This window comes from Calidris pugnax, unplaced genomic scaffold, assembly GCF_001431845.1.
Source record: "Calidris pugnax isolate Ruff unplaced genomic scaffold, ASM143184v1 scaffold44, whole genome shotgun sequence".
Lineage (NCBI taxonomy): Eukaryota > Metazoa > Chordata > Aves > Charadriiformes > Scolopacidae > Calidris > Calidris pugnax.
In genome coordinates this window covers 8,082,086-8,105,576 of record NW_015094506.1, presented here as the reverse complement: position 1 = coordinate 8,105,576, position 23,491 = coordinate 8,082,086, and the positions used below count along the sequence as shown (strand labels likewise).

General features: G+C 38.0%; 2 protein-coding genes across 3 annotated transcripts in view; one reads left to right on the top strand and one right to left on the bottom strand.

Annotated features, from left to right (window-relative positions):
• ACTR6 (ARP6 actin-related protein 6 homolog (yeast)) overlaps positions 1-8,979 on the top strand; it is a 9,437-nt gene extending 458 nt beyond the window's left edge. The window contains exons 2-11 of the mRNA XM_014964262.1: positions 310-427; positions 2,135-2,203; positions 3,534-3,657; positions 4,484-4,619; positions 4,710-4,766; positions 5,458-5,556; positions 5,739-5,817; positions 6,523-6,694; positions 7,634-7,772; positions 8,576-8,979. Coding sequence (XP_014819748.1) covers positions 310-427; positions 2,135-2,203; positions 3,534-3,657; positions 4,484-4,619; positions 4,710-4,766; positions 5,458-5,556; positions 5,739-5,817; positions 6,523-6,694; positions 7,634-7,772; positions 8,576-8,705 — 1,123 coding nt within the window. The 3' untranslated portion in view covers positions 8,706-8,979. The remainder of the gene's footprint in view (positions 1-309; positions 428-2,134; positions 2,204-3,533; positions 3,658-4,483; positions 4,620-4,709; positions 4,767-5,457; positions 5,557-5,738; positions 5,818-6,522; positions 6,695-7,633; positions 7,773-8,575) is intronic.
• Positions 8,980-9,800: 821 nt separating this feature from the next.
• DEPDC4 (DEP domain containing 4) lies at positions 9,801-23,424 on the bottom strand. Of its 2 annotated transcripts, none has more exons than XM_014963449.1 (9): positions 23,352-23,424; positions 21,513-21,939; positions 20,849-21,003; positions 20,095-20,281; positions 19,578-19,804; positions 16,796-16,938; positions 16,449-16,574; positions 13,941-14,019; positions 9,801-12,099 (listed from the first exon to the last, which is right to left on the bottom strand). In XM_014963449.1, exons 1-9 carry the CDS (start codon positions 23,422-23,424, stop codon positions 11,882-11,884), a joined length of 1,635 nt encoding a protein of 544 aa, XP_014818935.1. In that variant the 3' UTR covers positions 9,801-11,881. The 2 variants fall into 2 exon arrangements, with proteins under 2 accessions (XP_014818935.1, XP_014818937.1); XM_014963451.1 differs by having other exon boundaries at positions 20,849-21,000.
• Positions 23,425-23,491: the final 67 nt, after the last annotated feature.

Below are 23,491 nucleotides of genomic sequence, written 5' to 3'. Positions count from 1 at the left end.
GGGCCCCGCCCCTGCGGCGCGCGCCGGCGGGACCGTTAAACCCTCAGTTCTGGGGGGCGGCGGGGCTTGGGCAGGGGGTGCAGGGGGACTTGGCTTGACTGGGCTTGGTTTTCCCAGAGGTGTCTCCTCTGCACCGGAGGCGTCAGAAAGTAGAGCTTTCCCCCCCTCGTACCTCTCTCCAATTAATGGATTAGAACCAAAGCACCACACCAAAAATATTACTGAAAGCGTATTATCTATTAAAGTAGTGTAAAGGCAAGGAATGTGTCTCGTATCGTGATGAATAGGAAGCTTCCCGATCTTTTCCAGCGTCATTCCCAACTGTCAGTTCAGATCAAAGACTGCACGCTTGAAAACGTTCACGGCAAATCAACTGGATGAAATTAAAGATCCCTCTGGGCTTTTTTATATTCTCCCTTTTCAGAAAGTAAGTAAGATACCGTGAGTTTTACATTGTAAATTGGTGCTTTAAGGAATAGTTTTCATACAATATGCCCCGACTGCAGGGTTATATGTAGTATCATACAAGAAGCAAATTTAGCAGTGGGAAGTTTAACAATCATAGAATCATTTAAGTTGAAGACCCTTAAGATCATCAGGTCTGATCATAAAGCTAGCACTGCAAAGTCCACCATTAAATCAGGTCCCTAAGCACCAGGTGTACTCATCTTCTACATACCAATTCCCTGGGCAGCCTGTTCCAGTGCTTGATGACCCTTTCAGTGAAGAAATTTTTCCTAATATCCATCCTAATCTCTTCCCCGCCCCCCCGACACAACTTGAGGCTGTTTCCTCTTATCCTGTCAGTTGTCATTTGGGAAAAGAGACCCACACTCACATCGCTACAGTCTCCTTTCAGGTAGTTGTAGAGGGAGATAAGGTCTCCCTTCGGCCTCCTTTTCTCCAGGCTGAACAACCCCGGCTCCCTCAGCTGCTCCTCATAGGACTTGTTCTCCAGACCCCTCACCAGATTTGTGGCCCTTCTCTGGACACACTCCAGTACCTCAATGTCTTTTTTGTAGTGAGGGGCCCAGAACTGAACACAGTACTTGAGTTGCGGCCTCACCAGTGCCGAGTACGGGGGACGATCACTTCCCTAGTCCTGCTGGCCACACTATTCCTGATACAAGCTAGGATGCTGTTGGCCTTGGCCACCTGGGCACACTCCTGGCTCATGTTCAGCTGACAGTTGACCAACACCCCCAGGTCCTTTACCACCAGGCAGCTCTCTAGCCACTCTTCCCCGAGCCTGTAGTGCTGCATGGCCCAAGTGCAGGACCCGGAACTTGGCCTTGTTGAACCTCATCCCATTGGCCTTGGCCCATCGATCCAGCCTGTCCAGATCCCCTGTAGAGCCTTCTTACCCTCAAGCAGACCAACACTCCCACCTAACTTGGTGTCATCTGCAAACTTCCTGAGTGTGCACTTGATCTCCTCATTCAGATCATTGATAAAGATATTAAACAAAACTGGCCCCAGTACTTGGGGGCCATTTGAGATGGGCCACCAATTGGATTTAACTCCATTCACCACCACTGTCTGGGCCCAGCCCTCCAGCCAGTTTTTTACTCAGCAAAGAGTACACCTTTCCAGGCCATCAGCAGCCAGTTTCTCCAGGAGGATGCTGTGGAAAATGGTGTCAAAGGCTTTAGTAAAGTCCAGATAGACAACGTCCACAGCCGCTAAGCGGTTCACCTTGTCGTAGAAGGAGGTCAGGTTGATCAAGGTTTCATAAGCCCAACCATGCTGACTGGGTCTGATCACCAGTTTGTCCTGTCCGTGCGGTGTGATGGCATGCAAGATGATCTGCTCCATAACCTTCCCTGGCATCGAGGTCATACCGACAGGCTTCTGTTACAGGGAATAATGTATATAGGAAGCACAATTTACATTGTTTTTGTCATGTAGTAATTGACAGATTGATAGGGGAATATTTGTAACATTCTTTATCCTGTGTAATACTCACCTCTCAGCATAGAAATGTGAATTTAGACATTTTTGCTCTCAGATTTCTTTATATTACTAGTCTATCAATCACTTGACTTTTGATTTCTAGTAATTGGTTTGGGTTGGGTTTTTTCTAAGTATGATTTTATTTTCTAAATATTTTAATTTTTTGTCTAACCTCCTACAGGGTTACTTGGTGAACTGGGATGTCCAAAGACAAGTTTGGGATTATCTTTTTGGAAAAGAAATGTACCAAGTAAGAGCTTTTTTATTTTAATTACAGATTTTGTGTAGGTTGAATACTGCTAATGGAATTAATGTAATGCATCAAATATTAATATTAGAACTGGTGAGCTTACTGTTCTCTTTGAAAGTACCTTCAATTAGAAGTCACAGGGATTTATTTTTTTTGCAAACTGAAGACACTTTTTTCTTTGAGCTCTGGTGTAAGAATTGAAAAAACATTTAAATTTTTTGATCTTGTGTGTATTCATAGTGAGTTAATTCACGTATGTTAAGAAATTCACATCAATATAATCAAGAGTTCAAGTTAGTAAAAAATTATAGACCGATACAGTGTGGTTTGGAGATAAAGAAACTGCTGATGTAAAAGAGAGCGATGAGCTAGGTCTGTAGGCCAAGACATACACATTATGGAACTATCTTTGGCTAACCATTTGCTGCCTATGCGTAAGTTGAATGTATAAACTATAGATACCTGATACTTAATTCTTCTTATTTATGACACAAACGGGATTTAGCACAAGAAGGGTAATAAGGCTTCCATTTTAATTTTTCTTAAAAGAAATGTATTGTTACATACTCTGAAAGTTTTTGGTTTTTTGTAACACCTAGGAGGCAGAATGGTGCTGAGAAAAAAATTAATGCCTCAAAATATCTTAGTCTCCATATGTAAAAATATTCATTGCTGGTTTTGATACTTAGCTTTCATTTTAGTTTTGGAATTAGACTCAGTTTAGCCATGGTTGCAAGGAGAATTTGTTTTAAATTCTTTTTCATGAGTGAACACTAAGGAGAAAAGCAGCTGGTACTACACTTAGGGCTGTATCCAGTTATGATTGAAGTAACCCTCTGAAGTCCTCTCTAAAGGAGTTTGAAATACCAGTAAGTGCAGAAAGTCCAGGATCATTTGCTGGCCTCATTAGATGTCACTGGGAGTTTTATTATTGATTCTACTTTGTGCAGGACTGTGATGCAAGTGCTGAGCTGTTGAAGAGACTTATCTTTCTGTAGTCGACAGAATGAGTATAAAGTATCTTAGGTTAGTATGTAGTGTTCCCCTATGGGTGTCTTTTTAAAATGTTGGATAGAGTTCTGCAGGAGGAGAATGTGTATGAAGATGTTCCCTTCTGTTATGTTTTTACCCATTAATTTGATAAAGTTGTATCACTGCTAATGAAGTCTTCAACAAAACTGAAACTTTCTAAGCCTAGTTTCTACAAACAGATGCAGGAAGTGATAACCGTGTCTTGAGATTTACATGATCTTCAACTGCTGCAAAGTATGGTAATGGAGTATTAATTTCTAAGTTTTGTTTAATGACAATTTTAATGTGCTTTTCATAGGTGGATTTTGTAGATACCAATATTATTATTACCGAACCTTATTTTAACTTCAGTTCAATACAAGAATCCATGAATGAAATTCTATTTGAAGAATATCAATTTCAAGCAGTTCTTAGAGTAAATGGTGAGTCTGTTTCCTTCTATTTCACATTTATATATTTTGAAGGTTAACCTTGTAAATAAATAAATAAGTATGCATGCATGCATATGCACACATTTATATATAAAGATAGTAAAGAAATAACTTTGTTTCCATCCTGGCTCTTGAGTAATATGCTTCTACATGTACTCTAACTGGATTAAACATTATTTAGTTTTGGTTTTTTTTTTCAAGAAATTCCAGCAATATTCTTATACTACTTTCTTAAGAGTATCATGGTACATGAGAGTATCATGAAGAGAGTATCATGAAGAGAGTCACGATGACAGAGATAACAGATGGATTTTGAAACAGGATAGCATTTAAGAAGGTCCACCAAATATTTGCATGAAGATTTTGATATATTTCCTTTTTTTTGAGGTGGTGGTGGTGGGTTTTTGTTTGGTTTTGTTTTGTATTAGCAAATAAAATGCAGCGTTACAACCACGAAATATATTGTATCTTACAAAGAAGGTGGAAGTAACATCACAACCCTTTTGAAAGATGGTTTGACATAGAATGCTCCTTTAGATAGGTTTGGTAAATTGTGGTGTGATGAGTTTGCTCAGACTTTAGGAGAGGAAAGTGACCATGGGCTGCAATTCCTGAAAAAGAATAAATGGGCACATATATGATATTTAATTTTATCTACTGTCAAAATTAATTTATGTGTTGGCTGTAGTATTATGTTGCAAAGTCTTGGAAGTTTGTCAAAGGCATTTAAAATACAAAGCAAGTACGCTTTCGTATCAGTGTAAATGCTAAAAGTGTATATTCATATAAAAATTGAGTGAAATTTTCTGTATTTCAGCTGGAGCTCTTAGTGCACATCGATATTTCCGGGATAATCCATCTGAGCTGTGTTGTATCATTGTGGACAGTGGATACTCTTTTACACACATTGTACCTTATTGTAGAAGTAAGAAGAAGAAAGAGGCAATCATCAGGTAAACTGCAGCATATATTTTCTAAAGGAATTGTGTACTATGCCTGAAGTTAATAATGACATAATTCCATGTGTTACTCTTTTCCTGTAGGATTAATGTCGGAGGAAAACTCTTAACCAACCATCTAAAGGAGATCATCTCTTACAGGTAAAGCATGCTGATAGTTGTCTTCTGACCTGGTATGAAATATGCTAGATGTTTGTAGGGGTATTCATACTGTTTCTGTGAACTTTAGATTAAATGCTGTTTAAAGGAGAAGAGAATTTTTATCTGTTATAAGCTGGCTGCCATTTTGAGGTTAAGCTGAAAATGAATTAAGATGAGTTTAAGCTCTTTGGGGAATTAGGCTGTTAGTTTTTAAAGTGCCAGCGCTTTTCAAGTTGCTGAGGCTACCTGTGTGTTCACGGTTATCCAAGTCCTTACGTGTTTTCTGAGATGTCTCAGTAGATCATCAGTCAGTTGGCTAATTGATTCTATCAATGCCACAAATAAAATTCAATAGGATCAACTTTTCATTAGGATTCTTTAGCTTGGAACTTTATCTAGGTAAAAGTCTTTGATAGTAGAACTAATTGCAGGATTATGACTATGCTTTTTATGAAGGCTTTGGGCAAATGCAGGTAGATATTTGTATTTATTGAACTGTGAAATAGGAAAATATTAAACAGTAGGCCAGGAATGCTTTTGTAAATTGAATACCAGTTTTAAATACTGAGACAGTAGCTTTCTGTGATTTGAAAACTATGGTTGTTCATTTCAGGTGGAAAACTGGAATGGTTTCTGGACAGATGCTAAGATTTAATTATTCTCAAACTTCTGTGTGTTTTGTTCTTTCCAGGCAGCTACATGTTATGGATGAAACACATGTAATTAATCAAGTGAAAGAAGATGTGTGTTATGTTTCTCAAGACTTTTACAAGGACATGGACATTGCCAAGTACGTATACAATGGTACTACATGTAAAAGTTGGTACTTCTGAATAATCTATTTGTACAAACAAATAAAACTATACTCTTAATCAGGAAGTTTTCCAGTTAGGTCAAGGGAATTCTCTTCAGTATAAAATAGTTGGGATTTTGAACTTGTGACTTATTCTGTTGTGTTTTACATTCTTTCAGATTGAAAGGAGAGGAGAATACTGTAATGGTAGATTATGTTTTGCCAGATTTCAGCACAATCAAAAAGGGATTTTGCAAGGTAATGACAGTAGGTTTTTTGAAGTATTTTTTGGACTGTTCACCTGCACAAGTCTATTAATAGAGAGGTTAGAAAGACTTCCTCTTTTCTATTGCTGTATTGTAACTTCTTTCTTTGCTGTGCATTAATTGGTAAAGTTTTCCTTAGGAGGTTGAGATAAAAATTAGATACTATTTTTCTAACACAGCATTTTATGTTCTATTGTTTAATACTTGTAGCTTTCTATGCTTGTGCTCTATCATACAACCTATCCACATCATTATTGTTGGGTTCTTTCTAAAGTTAAGTTGGAAAATGTTTTCTCTGCTTTGATACCTTTTTGTAAGACTCTCTGAGTTTCATTTAAATATCCTAATGGGTAGAAGGTTCAAAGTCATGTTATAGAAGAGCCTGAAAAGTCTTCATGCCGATGAAGACAGTTTAACAATTTTATCTCATTTACTGATTTGGCCACAGGCCTGATATTTTAAGGCCACTCTTGTGCATATTTGTTTTATTTTGTTTAGGCAAAACTGCAGTTGATAAGAGCAAAGTCACTTCAGATTTAATACCAGGACATCTATTATTCTTAAAAGATTTGTTGATAATACCACTTAACGTAGAATATATTGTCTGCTTCTGCAGTAAGTGAAAAATATTAGCTGAATACTCTAGGATGTAATTTCTTTTCTTAAGTAGTGGCTACTATTCATGTCTTTAATTTAGCCAAGGGAAGAGATGGTGTTAAGTGGAAAATACAAGACTGGTGAGCAAATACTTCGTCTAGCAAATGAAAGATTTGCAGTTCCAGAAATACTCTTCCATCCTTCAGATATTGGTATTCAAGAGATGGGAATTCCTGAAGCCATTGTTTATTCTATTCAGAATTTACCTGAAGGTATGACCTAATAGTATTTTGAAAAGTGTGTGTGTATTGTTTTGGTTTGTGTGGGTTTTTTTGGTTTTGTTTTTTTCTTTAAGCAGCTATAGTGTTTTAAGAAGCTAGTACTCTCAACATACCAGTTACTAAGTTGTTGTGAACTGTTCTGTCTTCTGGTGCCTGTCATATACTCTAGAACTGATTGTCTATAAGATTCTCTGTTAGAATCAGAGTTTTGTGGTTGATTCATTCAAAACACAGTTTTGTGGTTGATTCATTGATTGGTTTCTACCCTTGTTTCAGTTAATTGCTGTAGACCTAATTCTTCTCAACATCCTTTTCTAATATGACCTATCCATCTTTGGCGCTGATGATGGAATATACTTGAAATTAAGTTTTAGTTGTATTATTTTAAACTTTCTCTCTTCACTGGAAGAAGAGAAAAATCAAACTGATGAGAAATATCAAACTGACCAAACTCAGTAATTTAAGCTTCAAAGTCGCAAACCTTTCTGAGTGCTGTGTTTGTCAGAAGTAACACTAAAACTTTCATTTTGCAGATGGTGTACATGGAATTAGTGTTATTATTACAAAGAAGACTTTCATACGTTTTATGATACCACATAAGTATCACAGCATTGAGGTTATTTTTTGTACTCTTAAAAAAATCATTTACAATCCCTTTTGAAAGGGGAATTGTGTTGGTAGACATGGAATTTAATAGACAATATAAGAAAAGAGCAGTTATCAAAGCCAAATTCTAAAAATCATGAAGAACAGAGGGTGATTCATCGCTTTCTTGTATTTCTCAGTAAAACTATTTAACTGATGTGGTCATTAGATGAACATAAAATTCTTCAATGCATTTCTTTCTTCTGTTCCAATTCATAACAAAATTGGGCAAAACCCCTTTAAATATATATTCTCTAACTACAGATTTACTTCTTTATTTTCCAGAAATGCAGCCTCATTTCTTCAAGAACATAGTTCTGACTGGGGGAAACACCCTTTTTCCAGGCTTCCGAGATCGGGTTTATTCTGAAGTTCGCTGTCTTACTCCAACTGATTATGATGTTTCCGTTGTTCTTCCTGAAAAGTAAGTTCTAAATTGTACAGAACAAGCTTTGTCCTGCTAGCAGAACAAACTCTAAAGTAGGATTTCTTTTGTTGATTAAAAAGATAGATTGAGTAAAGGGGTTAATTTAAATATTAAGCGAACCAAAATTGTAAAAGAAGAATGCTTTAAATCAGCATATTTTCAGACGAAATAAATTAGAGACTACCTGCTTGCCCTGTACTTTGGCTCATAAAGTTAGGAGCACAAATAAGTATCTTCAGGTTTGGTCTTTTTATTGTAAACAGATAAATAAGACTATTGTCATTAAGTGGATCCATAAGCATGCAAGATTAGGGTTTAGGCTTTTACTTCGAAGAATTTTCAGCATCTGAATGCTGCCATGTCATTACTAATGTAGCCACTTCAGGGATTTGAAAGGAGTAACATTTTGCAGAGAGAGAGTGTATACAGTTGAGACAAAACAAGTGTTATCTTCAAAGTACAAAAAAATCCTCACTTTAATAATACTTTTAAAAAAGAGTATTTTTAAATATTAATGAACCATTATCTCTGCAAAATAAATACAAAGACATCTCTACTTTGTGACCTCTTCACACTTGCCTCCAAAGAGGCACTTACTTTTTATAAAAAGCAGTCAGTTAGCCCTGCAAAAATTTCAGACTTTGTCTCATAACTTGTCTGGAACTGAATGGTTTGATTTAGCAATCAAAAATATAATTTTTTAATAGGTATTGCTAAGTAAAGTCTTTGAAATCATTGCTGCATACTTGTGTTTCGAGTGAACTTACAGATGAGTGACAAAAATTTTGTTAATTTTTCAGCCCAATTACTTATTCTTGGGAAGGTGGGAAGCTCATTTCCGAAAATGATGATTTTGAAGACATGGTAGTAACTAGAGAAGATTATGAAGAACATGGACACAATATCTGTGAAGAGAAATTTGATATATAGGTAGCATAGTTGGTATATTGTTATTCCATTGTTTTACCCAGAATGGAATTCTTTGAATTACAACCTGTTTTCTGTCAGTTAGGATTGTGTTTTAGCTTTCCTGTATTTAAGTGGGTTGGAAAAGAATCGCTTTCAGAGTTTAAAAATAAATTTTTGCAAGCCTAATATATTCATTGTCATTTCATTATGTTCTCATGTTTTACTGATAGCTTCATTGTATTCTTATTGCACAAAACCTCAATGCATGAAGCAATAAAAATATTGAATGCTTGTACTGGTGTGGCACTGACACATGGTGAGAAGAAATCAAGATGGTTATTATCTTTTTGTCCAAACGAATATTATTCTAACTTGCACTTGCAATTGAATGGCAATTTAACACATCTCAAAAGGTCTCTGAAATTGCCTATCCTGAAATCGAATACACGAGTTTTGGTTATTTTAGTGAACAGCCATGAGAGGAATATAATTGAAATGTGACCACTGCTGTTGAAAGTATACTTAGGCTTTGAGGAAAGAGTAATTCAAACAATTCTTTTTAAAAAATGGGGTTTGGTTAGTAGGTTGTGGGGTTTTTTGTTTGGTTTTTGTTTTAAACAATGTCTTAGCAAGTAAGTTTCCTGCCACTTCTCTCACCTTTCCAACAAAAGGTGACACCAGAAGCTGCCTGAGGTGAACAAATCTTGCAGCTGTGGCCTGGGTCATCCCATCTGTGTCCTCCTATCCATGTGTTCTAGATAAACACAAGTACCCCAGCCTGTACCTGTTACTTCTGTTTTCAGAGCACAGGTGGCATCAGAAGCTCTGTTACTGTGCCATCAGTGTGTGCAGCACTGCACGCAGGAGGGGAAAGGGCTACAGTAGAGGGTAGAAGCCACGAAGAAGCCTCAGAGGGCCCCACCTGGCTTGCTTGGTTCCAGGACAGAGTTCTTTGTGACCATCTGTGACCCAAGTGTAATCGATGCACTTGAATGGTCAGAGCTGTGAACACCCCAACAAACGTGTATGCGCTGAGCTGCCTCTACCTTATGAAAGCAATAGTAAATGATAGACTGATACAGTGCTTTTTATGCAATGTTTTATTATCATCTTTAAATTAGCACAAGAATATTATAATCAAGTCACAAAGTGCAAGGATTTATTTAAAAAAATTGTTTTTCCCCAAACAATTCCCAGTTCGTCTAGCCTACAAATTACTGTGTTGTCACCCCTCCCTATTACCAGCTTCAGATTTTGAGTGAGAGCCAGTGAAGGGACTGAAGAGAGAAAGAAAAAAACACACCAAACTAAAATTCCCTTCTCCCACTACTCAACACCAGGAAATACTTTCCTGTTTATAGTTCTCAATATCCTACTTCTGTACATGCTCCCTTTTCCGGGAGAATGACCAAGACCCCAACACAGGGCTAGAGAAAGAATATGTGCCCCTGTAGTCTAGTAATCAGGGAAATCACCTCTGAAAAGTGAAACTTGGTCTTTCTTCCCCTCCTGCAAAAATTAGTTATTTTACACTAGACGGTCAGTGTTAAATAACAACTGCAGAAACAGGGACACATGGACATATTTCAACTACATTCCCTGACTTCTAATAGGGCCAGGTTGTTTAAATAAGGCCACTTGAAATATGCAAGTTAACACAACCTATTACCTGTACACATAGTTGGTTCTATCCAACAGTGAAACATTTCAATTTATAGAAGAAAAGAAAGCAATGCTTGCTTTCAGAAAACTTTGGTATCCTGGTAACTTTGACCACACGTTTTAAGAGCAGTTGAGGATGTAGATACCTGAAGAAGCATAATTCACAATAATAAAAAAAAATCATGGTCAGAGCAGAGCTAGTCCAGCAAAGGGAAATGATAATGGATTGGAGCATCTCTCATGCAAGGAAGAGGCTGAAAACTGTGATCGTTTAGCTTTGAGAAGGCTTGACAGTAAAGACAACAGAGCCAGACACTGCCCAGTGAAAGGACAGGAGGCAAGAAACACAAGAAATTCTACCTAAACATAAGGTGGGCTTTGTTTTTGTTTGTCTCTTTTGGTTCTTTTTTGTTTGTTGGTTTGGGGTTTGTTTTGTTGGGTTGGTTGTTTTTTTTTTTAAAACACTGTGAGGCTGATCAAAATCTAGACCAGACTCACCTGACAGGTTGTGGCATCTCCAACCCTGGAGATATTCTAAACTCAACTGGAAAAGACCCTGAGCAGCCTGCATTAATTGACTCCACTGTGAGCTGGGTGGTGGGACTAGACCAGAGGTCCCTTCCAATCTCAACTCTGTTTTTCTATGTCCAATACACAATCAAAAAGCTGTCATGAAAATGGAAGTAATTTAAGCCCTATAACATTCTATTACATATTCATTTAATGATTTGAATCCACATTTCCTTGTCAATGTACAGGTAACCAGCAATGTGTGAAGACAGGCCAACATGCTTTCTAGCTCTGCCCTATGGATATATAAACAGTATCAAAGCATTTATAACAAACACCTGGACACTATCAAAGTATCCTCATGTTAAAATAAATTACTTAACTACACTGAGAGATCTAAAACAGGCTTATCATTCTTCAAGTTTTTTCAAAATTTATTTTTTTAGTTGCTTTTGCATAATTATCAGATTAGCAGCAGCTCACTCGGTCTGCAAGAGTGGGGAAGGAGCAAGAGGGTGTAATTACTGACTGCAAGCACAGACAGCTCCTCAGCCTAATTAATCATGCCTGCCACAGATTCAAAACCCACTGACCTGCTCCTAACGTTTTTGACATAGTTTGTACACCTTTACAATACTCACAGGAGTCATAATCTACAGTTTAAGATTAAATTACAGCTAAATTAGGAACTACAGATAGAAAAGATTAAAAATCTTACTGGTTATGAACACCAGCATGTTTCCGAATGCAGACGTGGCTCAGCTAGAAAGCCACAGGGTTGTAGGACACAAGGAAAAAAAGTGCCAATCCCCAAACTCAAAGCAGCACAAGCAGTGTGCCATTATTACTAATTTAAAAGTTATTAAGTATATTTTCTGAGAAGAGACATAAATTACAATTAATGCTTTTAAGCAGCATAGTAATTTTGATACTTCCCTGTAACTGAAGATGTAAGATGGTTTGTATCACGAACAATTTTCTTATGCATCCCCCTTTAAAAAAAATAAAAATGGCTGTATTGACATCTAACCATTTAGAGTACAAACTTCACATGTAGTTTTACAACCACCACAATAGATGAGAGAATGGTGTTTTCGGAATTCTTTAATTAATTTCTTCTTCTGCTTCAAAGGAATAGTGGAGTCATTGTCTATCTCTTGAACCAATGCAAGAAGATATTGACTTGTTTGTTGTTTTTGATCTTCATATTCTTTAGTTGTTACACGCTGACAGAAGGTGAAGCCTTTGTAAGAAATCAGAGGTTCAGATTAAGCTTAATGCATCATGCAAGAGCCTGATTTAAAAATTCAATCAGAAACATAGGTATATTGATATTCCAGTTCAGATGTGAATTCTTGACAATGTGAAACACATAGTCCTCCACGGAGCATGGATGAACATCTAAACGTTAATTGCAAAAATAAAATTGAAAAGCAGTGCTACAGTCTCAATATCAAGTAGTTCTTACTACTCCTTCTGTACAAACACCATCTTTTTATGGCTCAGAGAAAGTGGTAGGAACCCAAGCTGCCAGAATTTTCACATGGACCTGATCTTCCCTTCCTTTACCATGAGTCTGTTAAATGTCAAACGTGAAATACTTTTTATGGTTTAGTAGAGTCAGATCAAGAGAAAATATCTCTTTCAAAAGGGAAAGCTTAACAACTTCCAGTACCAAGATTAACTCTTGAAACTTGAGGGTGGGTCCTTTAGGCCAATGGTTTCATGTGGCCTACTAGGTTACAACCAACCTCGGAGTTCCCTCAGTGTTTTTAAGTGTTTTATATTTCCAGCAAACCTAAGGATTACTTTCCTGCAATAAACAGACCCCTTTTCTTATTAGGGTCCCCCTCCTGCTCCCACCTGCCCTTCAGAAGCTCACTGGATAATAAAGTTCAGTAGCTCCCAGGATAAATTTTCCTGCTGTGTCCTCCATGAGAAAAGGGAAAACGACACCAGACTATGAGGCACACTCTCCTGTGCTGGAGCACTTACAGTCAGAACAAACCAGTTGTTTCAACAAGTACATAGAATTTACATATATATATATATCATTTAATCCAAAACTTAGCAGGGAGAATATAGCATGGGGTTCATACTTCAGTCGTCTGCTCAGTGTGCTGATGGAGATCCCACAGGCTATGAGAGCACTGCAGACAGCCAACTCCTTCCTCTATTGCTCATCCCTGTGTTCTCTGGCTGCACAATATGCCATACTCAGAACACTGAACCAGAAGCAAATTGGAGAGATGCCAGAACCCACCACAGATGGTAAAGGATTCTGTACCAAATCTACTTCCCAGGCAGCTGCTGTATTAAATACAATAAGTTACAGTGTTATTCAGTGCCCTAATGGCTTCTCTTCAACGTTTAAGCACATAATGCACTGGCAGTAGAGAAGTCAAAAGGATGAAGGTGAAGATTCAGAGAAAAATTAAATTATTTAAGCCAACTCTTTCAATCCCTGTGCTGAGAGATGAATTTGGCATCAAGGCCAGATGGAATATTAGCTTGTAAAAGAAATGAGCTGGAAAACACATATACGTCGTCAAACATCAAATGCCTTCCTTTTAGGCTACACTACCGTTCTGTAAATCTTAAGTTCTTAGTAAACTTTGTGCTTACCCAGAAAAGGAAGAGAGTTCTTCAAAACACTAAACAATCAAGGTCTGTGCTCAAGACATCTATCAGAACCCCAAACTACTGAACTCTATGAGAATTGTTAGGTGTCTCGTGGCAGAAATAAGAATGCTGTTCCTAAATATAAGATCATAGCAAATGCACAAATCAAATTATAAGCATGTCACTTCAGGAAGCACGTTTTGCATTAATTTCTCCAGAAACAATTATTTGGTAAAAAAGTTCAAAGTAGATGATTAATAGAATCCTTGTTCTCTAATATTCAGAGGTCAGTGTTTTGATTATAGCTGAAAATTTCATTATTTGGTGAGTTAGCCATTAGTCACTTTAATGCTTCACTTCCAATAAAAGAAGAGAACACAGTCTACGCAAAATTACAGTCAACTGATGATGAATTGGTTTGTATAGAATGTTTTATATAAAAATGCATATCACATCATCTACCTGAATCGATATCTGGATCTTTTCCTTCCAGCAAATTCTCAAGCCTCCTACTAGTTAGTTCCAGAAGAGTTAAAGGAGTCTGAAAATACAATCCCACAGAGAAAAAAAAAGGTTACAAAAACAATACTTCTGTGTTTTTGAAAATCTAAAGCTTTCAGATGATCAATTTAAAAATAAAATCATTAACTGCTAAAGAATCTATGCCTACATTTATTCAGGTACACATCCAAAATCTCTCAAAAATTGCACTAATACACATATCATGGAATTGTCAGAGTTGGAAGGGACCTCTAGAGATCATCTAGTCCAACTCCCCTGCTAAAGCAGGATTGCCCAGAGCACATCACTTAGGACTCCAAGGCGGGTCTTGAAAATCTTCAGAGAAGGGGACTCCATGACCTCCCTGGGCAGCCTGTTCCAGGGCTCCGTCACCCTCACCCTAAAGAAGTTTTTCCTCATATTTGAATGGAACTTCCTGTGTTCCAGCTTGTGCCCATTGCCCCTTGTCCTATCGCTGGGAACCACTGAAAAGAGTCCAGCTCCATCGTCCCTCACCCCGGCCTTTAGGTGCTTGTAAACATAGATAGCCTTCTCTTCTCCAGGCTAAAGAGCATATACACGTTTATTTCTGACCAAAGAAATAGGATGCAAGATGTTCTAGACATTGTTTTCCACTGAACTACCCAAAAAAAGAAAAAGAAAAAGAAACAAAGGAGTGTAGACCTTGAACTGATTTCAGCTTATATAATACACAAGGCTCTCAACTGCAGTTGTGAAAGAGCGAGCCACCATCCACTCTGCTGTCACTGCTATGAAGCAGCGGACACTTCATTTATCAGATCTGGCTCTATCTCCAATCATGAGATGATGATCGGGCTTGATTGGAGCCTGCTTGATTGGAGAAGCCAATCAAGCCCTACCCCTCATGTCAGAACCTTTAATAACAAAAAACAAACCCAAACCATTTCATTTTGGCTGCATATTAATACATACCAACTCACAGTAACCACTTGATACTTTCAAATTAAACTGGAGTCAATTTGAAAAAATAAAAATCTCCCATGCCTTTTTAGCTGAAGTCAGAAGTGGAAATCAGTGTGTTGGATAAGAACTAAAAAGAATATTTTACTGAAACCAAATCAACATTTCTGTGAGGCTTATTCATAACTGGACAATAAGCGTCTAGAGAATTTTACAGCTATCTTGTAACAGTAGAGACAATTAGTTCATTGCTCTCTAGTTTTAAGGAGAAATTTTATAGTTAAGGAAAACAGTAGCAAAGCATCAGGACTGTAATGCACCAGTTGAATTCAGAAAGTCAATTTAGGGTCCCAGGAGGTCGCATCTTTTAATGTGTGATAATATGATAGTACGTAAATAAAGGAGACTATAAAATATATCTGTATTTTTAGATAACTGATCAAGTTAAATAGAAAGGCCATTACATCTTGTGGTTCTATTTATTTTCTTTAATTTAGAAGTTAACATTTCAAAATACCAAAAGGAAGTCTTAAGAGTTGTCAAAGTTGTACATGTACATTGGGGCACCAGAGCATGCCATCTTATTTATCATTCAGAGTACATCAGCTGACTTCTAAAAGAAAGACACTGAGAAACCTAAAAGTTTAGTAGACAGCCATCAGAAACAAGGTGCCAAAAAGCCTCAATAAAAATTTCTTAGTAGTTCAAATATTTTCTTAACAGAAATGATGCAAATAGCAAAAGAGGATATTATATATAAAGGATTGTAAAGCTCCCAAAAAGCTGTCCTCCATAGTCTGAAATAGATTCTCGCCCTACTTGACTGTACTATTAAACTATATGTTGTGGTTTCAGTTGGGAGAGAGTTAACTTTTTTAATAGCAGCGAGTATAGTGCTGAGTTCAGGATTTGGGATGAGAAATACTTTTGATGGCGCACTGGTGTTTTAGTTGTTGCTAGGCAGCCTAGGCCTTTTCTGCTCCTCGTATTGCCCTGCTGGGAGGGTACAGGAAGATGGAAGGGGACACAGCCAGGACAGCTGACCCCAACTGGCCAGAGGGCTATTCTGTACCACAGGACGTCATGCTCAGCATGTAAAGCTGGGGTAATGAGAAAGGGGGAAGACGTTCAGAGTGATAGTGTTTGTCTTCCCAAATAGCTGTTAGGTGTGATGGAGCCCTACTTTTCTGGAGATGGCTGAACACCTGCCTGTCCATGGGAAAAAATGAATTAATTCCTTGTTTTGCTTTGCATGGGCAGCTTTTGCTTTACCTGTTAAACTGCCTTATCTCAACCCACAAGTTTTTACTCACTTTTACTCTTCTGATTCTGTCCCCCAAGGCAACTGCAGAGCAAGCGAGTAGCTGCGTGGCGCTCGGTTGCTGCCTGGTGTTAAACCACAACATTGTAACAGATGGAATGTTAAACTCTGCTCCTCAGTTCTGAGAGGAGAGCATCTCCAAAAAAGACATTTCATGGCATCTAACATTTAAAGTGACCAGGCCAATGAGGAAAGGAAAATACTACCTTGAAAAGCTCGGAGTGATTGTCCATCAGAAACTGAGTCAGCAGTTCTGCTTGTGGTTTTGACAACGTCTGATTCTGCAAGATGAACTTTGTGCAAGTCTTTACAATCACCGATCTGTTATCAAACTAGAAAAAGAAGAACTCAGATTTGGCACTAAATCTACTTGCAGTATGTTCACAAAGACTAAGTATAACAGGATGCTATCAGTGGGATGAACATCTTGATACTTGTTTTAAAACATATCACATTGGAAGGCAGTAAACAGAATACTTTAACTCTGGAGAAAAAAAGTTAGCTTTACTATAGGAAAGTGCTATTACCCACACTAAACATAACAGATACTTACTTGTTTTTGTAATTTGTAGCCCTCTGATTCAGATGCAATGGCTATGAATGTCAGGAGCCTATGTAGTTCTTCTCGTATATTTGGTGCTAATAATTTTAAATAAAGCTGTGATGCCTCTAGAGCTTGATCTGTTTTTCCTTTTTCTGCAATGGAGTAAAGCAGTTGAACAGTTGCACTGGATACTTTTCAGACCCAAGAATACATATTTAAATTCCAATATTAATCCAATTTTGGGTGTTTTTTTTTTCTCTCCAAAAAAAGCAGGTCATCTCAGGGACTTCTAAAACCTTTTGACAAGGCTCACTGCAGAATTTAATCAATATAAGCTTAAAAGCTTTGACCCATACTTAGTCAGGGAACAAATGTAGCTGGACAATATATACAGGATGTTACTCTGTTCTGTGTACAATGTGCAAACACTGAAGTAATGTTTACACTGTTTGTGTTTACACATCTTTGTATTACATTTTAGGATTCATCTCAAAGTAATTAATGAGTGCAACAATTCTAGCTTTCTTATTGCTTGAAAGTTTGGTTGGCTTGTTTGCTCTTGGTCAGTGTCCATCCACCCCCACCCCTCCTTTTAAGCCATTAGGTTTTAAGTTTCTCAAGGAAATGTGCTAAAGTGGAAATACTCTCCTATAAAAACCCCTTTAGATGATAATTCTAGTTATCTTCACTTTGAAAGTGAGGAACAATCAAAAGCCAAGTAATTTTCTAAGGCAACAGCAAGAGGAGGGCAGATAGAGGAATAGAACCTACATATGATTTTCTGGCCTCTGTTCTGTTATTGGGACAGAGGTTATATTTTACAAGAAATAATCCAGGACTTTCAGGGGTGTACCACAAGCCATTTGAAACCATCTTTGTTAAAAAAGAACACAGAAAGAGCAAGTAAGTGACCCTTTTCCAAAAGAAGGGCAGATAAAAAAGCAGGAAAGAGAATAGCCAAAGGACATGATCAAGACAGGTAAAAGTACAGATATGAAGACAGAAAGTGAAATAATTTCTAGAGCAATGTCTACAAGTTTCTCTGATCCATGTTAAAAGCTTTACTGAGTTACTTTAAAAGACTGTAAAAACCAAAATGTTCCAATGTAAAAAAGTTTCAATAAACCACATGGACTAGTTTGACCAATTGCATTTATCTGTAACATAACTAAAGTACTCTAAATCTGTTTATTTTAAAGCCAACAAGCACAGCAACATTTGCTTTCACAACAGATCTGTATTATCAGTCATCTTAAATAAAAATAACAACTGAGGAAAATACAGTTATAGTTGTATATACATTGATAACAAAATAAAGTTGTACTTGAGCTAACTGCAGCACTTCTCAAATAAATTTTGAAAGTTTTTTAAATATGTAGATGTTCATCCCTAGTTTGAGCTCTCTTGCACTATAGTCAGAACAACAGCACTTTATCAAGGTAAGGTTAACTGCACTGGATTCTACTTGAAAATTATTATTAGAATCCAAGTTTTTATGCACTGAGGATCATAGCACTGAGAAGGGAAAACGAGTTGTAAAAAAATAGTTAAGCACAACTTCCTAACAGTGCTCTAGTATGAACTAGAACACAGCTGAGGACCCAAAACCACAAACTTAAGTTGCAAAAATGACAAAATAAAAGCAAGAATAAGAAAGTAGGATAGCCCTGGAGGTTCATGGGTCACATAATTTAGATCAAGCAGATAATAAGGAAAAAGACCTACAGGCAACTAAAGCATTAGATTAATTCCTCAGAATTAGACACTGTCTTTTCCCTTGCCTACAGGTTTAGCTGGTTTGATTGCCTAATTTAGTAATATTCTCTAATATTGGTTTATATCAGTTTTGTATTTAAAGTGTGTATATGAACTATAACATATTTAACATGAGTGAACACTCAGCAGAAGTTACTAGTAGCTAAATCAGTTCTTTCAAATAAGCAGGGTTTTTTTTGTGGATGGATTATGTATTTTTGCATTAGTTTCCCTTTCATGACTTCCATTATAATCTGATTATTTTTTTTCTCCTTAGCAAAATGCCACTGATAAAAATACTACCTGTTGTATTTTCAGGAGCTTTTGGCAACAGGATCCACCACTGCTGCAATTTTTACACAGGTCAGCTGTGCTGCTATGTCAGAGCTTACCATAGTCTCTAAGAACCGAAACTCTTGATAACACTCCATAAAACCTACAGAACTGAAGGCATAACAGGGCCTTTTTAGGGTAGGATTATTCTTAATCTAGTATTTAAAGCCTTCTCTTTTACTTGTGATCATATGTAGGGAGGGTTTTTTTGTAGGAGGAAATCACAATCTGAACAGCCCCCTCTATAATTTTTAAACAACTTTTTTTACCAAAAAAATCCTAGATTCAGAACTTACAAAACCATTTTTTGGTAAACAAAGTAAAAAGTAAAATCATTGCTATAAGTTATGTTATTAGTCACAAGTAGCAATAAAGGAAATTCTGACTAGAGGTAAGAAATTTTAACAATGAGAGAAGTTTATATTGAAACAGGTTACCCACAGAGGTTGGTGAATCTCTGTTCTTGCAGCTTTTCAAAATTCAGTTGGATCAGGCCCTAAGCAACTTGATTTAACTTTGAAATTTGTCCTTGCCTTGAGCAGAGGTTATGACTAGCAACCTCGAGCATTCCCTTCCAACCTATAAATTAAAGTACATATGCAATAGCATTGCAAATGGTGCTATGATTCAATAAATTAATGCTTAGTAAGTTCCATCCTTTATGCAGTTTTCACTTGCACTTTTTGTTCCAGGTTGCTCTTACCTATAAGTTCTATAATTCCTGAATGAATATTGAGATCCTGAGTGGCAAGAAGGGAGTCCTTCTTTTGACTATAATACTTTATTATAGTGTCAAAAAGAATCTTCTTGTATGTATTCAGACTGTTCAGTTTGTTAGTGCTTTGAGGTAGCTGCTGACTAACCATCACTATGAACTGGTCTGGGAAATACTCCAAGCATTCAACTGCAGCATAGAGCCATTTGTCAAGTCTGTAGAAGGAAAAGTTAGTTTTAGTGCTTACTTCAAAGGATTAAATTAAGAACATACAGAGTATTTTACCGAAAATTAGACAGAAATAACCATGCAGGTAGTCACATATTTGAACCACAGCATTAAACTCATTGCTTATTGAGCAGTTTATAAGTCAAAGGAAAGTATGTTAATGCCACCCCTGTCTACAAGTGTAAAAATGTCTATTTTGTTCACTTAACACAAATCTTTGATCAAGAGTAAAATCAAGCATTTACTAACAAATCCATTTTATAGATGTATAACTTACTCAGGCAAGTTCAAGCTACATGTAACCTCTCTGTCCAGGAAAGTATTTGAGATAATCAGGTCTTCTTCTTTGCCAAAACAGTCTGGTTTTGTCTTCACTGAAGACACCAAGATATCTTCTAGAAGTGGAACATCAATTAACTGCAGCAGTCGTAGCAGAGTTTGTTGTTTCCAGACATCATCTATTACTGATACCACAAATAAACAAAAAACAAACACCCTCAGAAATAACATCTTTTATGTAAAACACTAACCTACCTTTGTTTTTACTCACTCAAGAATGTTTTAAGTGTTCAAAGAAAACAAGGTAACAGCATAGTGTGAAGTTTCTATGTTGGGGAAGAAGGGATCAAAATTGGAATGCCAAGAAAGAAGGCTTTAAAGAAAACATCTTTCTCCCCTATCATATCAGAATTAGTAATAGCCTATTCTAATCAATAATATGTACAAGAAAAGACAAGTGAAGAGGAAAGGAATCATATAATACAGATGTACTTACTCTTAAAACCTATTTGCTTCTGAAGTGGTATTTGCATAAATAGAATAGCAACATCCTGCAAAAATTTAATCCAGTTTTTCTTTCGGTTTACTTACTATGAGCACTTACCCATTTAGCACTCATTTAGCAGTTTTGTCATTAGTGACATGTTAAATTCAGGACTCTGAGGGGCAGTGTTTAACAGAAATGAGGTACTCACTCCAAGTAGATGTGGTGAAGAACAATCAAGTTTTAAAAAGAAAAATTCAATCCTCACCTCTTTTTGAAAGCAGATGAGCTGGTTCATTAACCACGATCTTTGGAGGTAAAGATGTGTGAACATTTATTGACTGAAGAAGCTCCTCTACCCTCTTTTTATTGGCTGCTTCTAATGCTAAGGGGTTAGAAAGTGTTGTTTCACACTTTGTTCTGCTAAGGTGGAAAAAAAAAGGAATTATATGTATAACAAATATGATCAGGACACATTTATCTTCCTGTCACTTTCTAAATTGCCGTTAAATAAGGACTTCAGGGCTTCACTGTATCTGGTGTCTATCATGTTGCTAGAAAGCCAATCATTCACATCTGTTTTGCGGAAAGGGCAAGGATATTGATTCCAAATACTGTTCCATTTCTTTTACCAGCTTCCAGCAAGTAGCTTGTTCATGCTAATTCTCAGATTTCAGCACAATTGATCGCAAAACAAAATGATTCCTGGGCTTATGCTGCTGTGCCAGCCTCTATTCTAAATAACAAAAGGCAGATCAAAGCATTACCAAGAAATATTAGGTAGCATCTGCTATTTAAGCTTAACATTTCTCAAAACTAGCACATAGTTTTCAAAAGTCTCTGATAGCTGGGTTAGACAGACATAACTTCATCTACAGCTAACCCACCTTAACTTAAAAAAAAAATAATCAGGATAGTTCAGAATAACTCACTTGGAACGCCTTTTTATCTTCTGTTTGCAGATTTGCTCAGGAGACAAACTCTCATTGTCTTCATTCTTTCTTGGAAGAAGAGGAGTAAGATCGTTATTTACAAATTTATAGAGACTAGTGTTTGTGTCTTCAAACTCTGTTTCTTTCTCATTCCTGAATAAGTAAAGCTTTGCTCCAACTGGCTCAAACACCTTGTGATCCATCAACGCTTGGCACACACGGACTCCCTTCTGCCGAGAAACATCATTACAGCTCAGGTACATGCTTTGCATAAGATGGGCCAGTACCACATCAACCGCATTTGAGCCGGTGAAACAGTTTTTATAGGTTTTCAGATGTTGTCTGCGTCTTTTGATTTCCACCTGACTGTGAAGAGCGTGAATAATACTGTTCCACAGCTGAGTTGCTTGAAAAGGACCATCACAATCTGCAAAATATTATATGGAAGTTTACAGATGTTTACAAAGTTTAGCATTTTAAGACATATTTTTACTCTGTACAATCAGTTATATATATATACATATAAATTTAAAATTTCTCCAGAAATCAGCTTAAATACTTCATGGATCAGTCCTTCGTGTAAGTTGACTCACACCCAGTAGGTTAGAGTCTACAGAAGGGAACAAAGATAGGCAAAGGTTTTTTGGTATTGTTATTACCACACATACTGCATGTATGTACACATACACATTAATTCACTATAGAACCACAGAATAGCTGAGGCCTGCAGGGACATTCTGGTCCAACCTTCCCTGTTCAAGCAGGGCCACACAGGACCACGTCCTGACAACTTTTGAAGGTGGAGAGTCCACAACCTTCCTGGGAATCAGTGAGAAGAGCTTGGCTCCATCCTCTTTGTACCCTCCCTTGAGGTACTAGTAGATGTTGATGAGGAGCCTTCTCTCACAGAATCACAGAATTGTAGTGGTTGGAAGGGACCTCAGAGATCATCGAGTCCAACCACAAAAAAAAAAAAACACCAAACCACACAAAAACACCCAAAAAGCAACCACACACACCACCACCCATCCCCTAAACACACAACAACCAAACCAAAACCATCACCCACCCACACAACATCCCACCACAAACCAATAATCTTGGGCACTAGAGCATGCCCTGAAGAGCCATGTCTACACGTTTCTTAAATACCTCCAGGGATGGTGACTCCACCACCTCCCTGGGCAGGCTGTTCCAGTGCCTGACAACCCTTTCAGTAAAGAAATGTTTCCTAATATCCAACCTGAACTTCCCCTGGCGCAACTTGAAGCCATTACCCCTTGTCCTATCATCTGTAGCTTGGAAAAAGAGACCGACCCCTGCCTCTATACAGCTTCCTTTCAGGTACTTGTACAGAGCGATAAGGTCTCCCCTCAGTCTCCTCTTCCCTAGACTGAACAACCCCAGTTCCCTCAGCCTCTCCTCGTAAGATATGTGCTCCAGACCCCTCACCAGCTTCGTTGCCCTTCTCTGGACCTGCTCCAGCACCTCAATGTCCCACCTCAATGTCCAACCTCTCCTCCAGCCTGAGCCATCCCAGCTCTCCCAGCCTCACCCAGGGGAGATGTTCCACCAGTTCCCAGCGCCCTTTCCACGCATCACCTCAACAGACAAACCAACACTCACGACACATTAAACCTACCACCCCGCCTTAGCCACGACCTGGGGGGTAGGCGGGGGGCGTTACAGACAGAGGAGCCCCCTCTACTCCTCCGTACATCACCCGCCTCCCGCTCTCATCCCTCCGGAGCCACCCGAAGGCCCACCCAACGGACCCCTCAGAGCCCGCTCCGCCCCCCCACCGAGGCGAGTAAGGCAACACCCTCTGCCCCCCCCCACCTCGCCGCCGCCGCGGCTCGAGCTCGCTCTGACTCCGCAGCCTCCGGAACCGCGGAGTCAAATAAACCGCCATAACGGCGGCGGGCGGAAGCCGGGGACCTGCATCACTTCCCGCCCTCCGCCGCCTCCCCCGGCCGCCG

Bases quoted from the DNA above. Each gene is read 5' to 3' on its own strand.
- DEPDC4 (XM_014963449.1), bottom strand. From the start codon at position 23,424: ATGGCGGTTTATTTGACTCCGCGGTTCCGGAGGCTGCGGAGTCAGAGC. The intron at 21,004-21,512 runs GTGAGTTATTCT...TTTCCACCTTAG, and splicing joins AAGATAAAAAGGCGTTCCAA to CAGAACAAAGTGTGAAACAA. The intron at 20,282-20,848 runs GTGAGGATTGAA...TTGTGGTATCAG, and splicing joins TCATCTGCTTTCAAAAAGAG to TAATAGATGATGTCTGGAAA.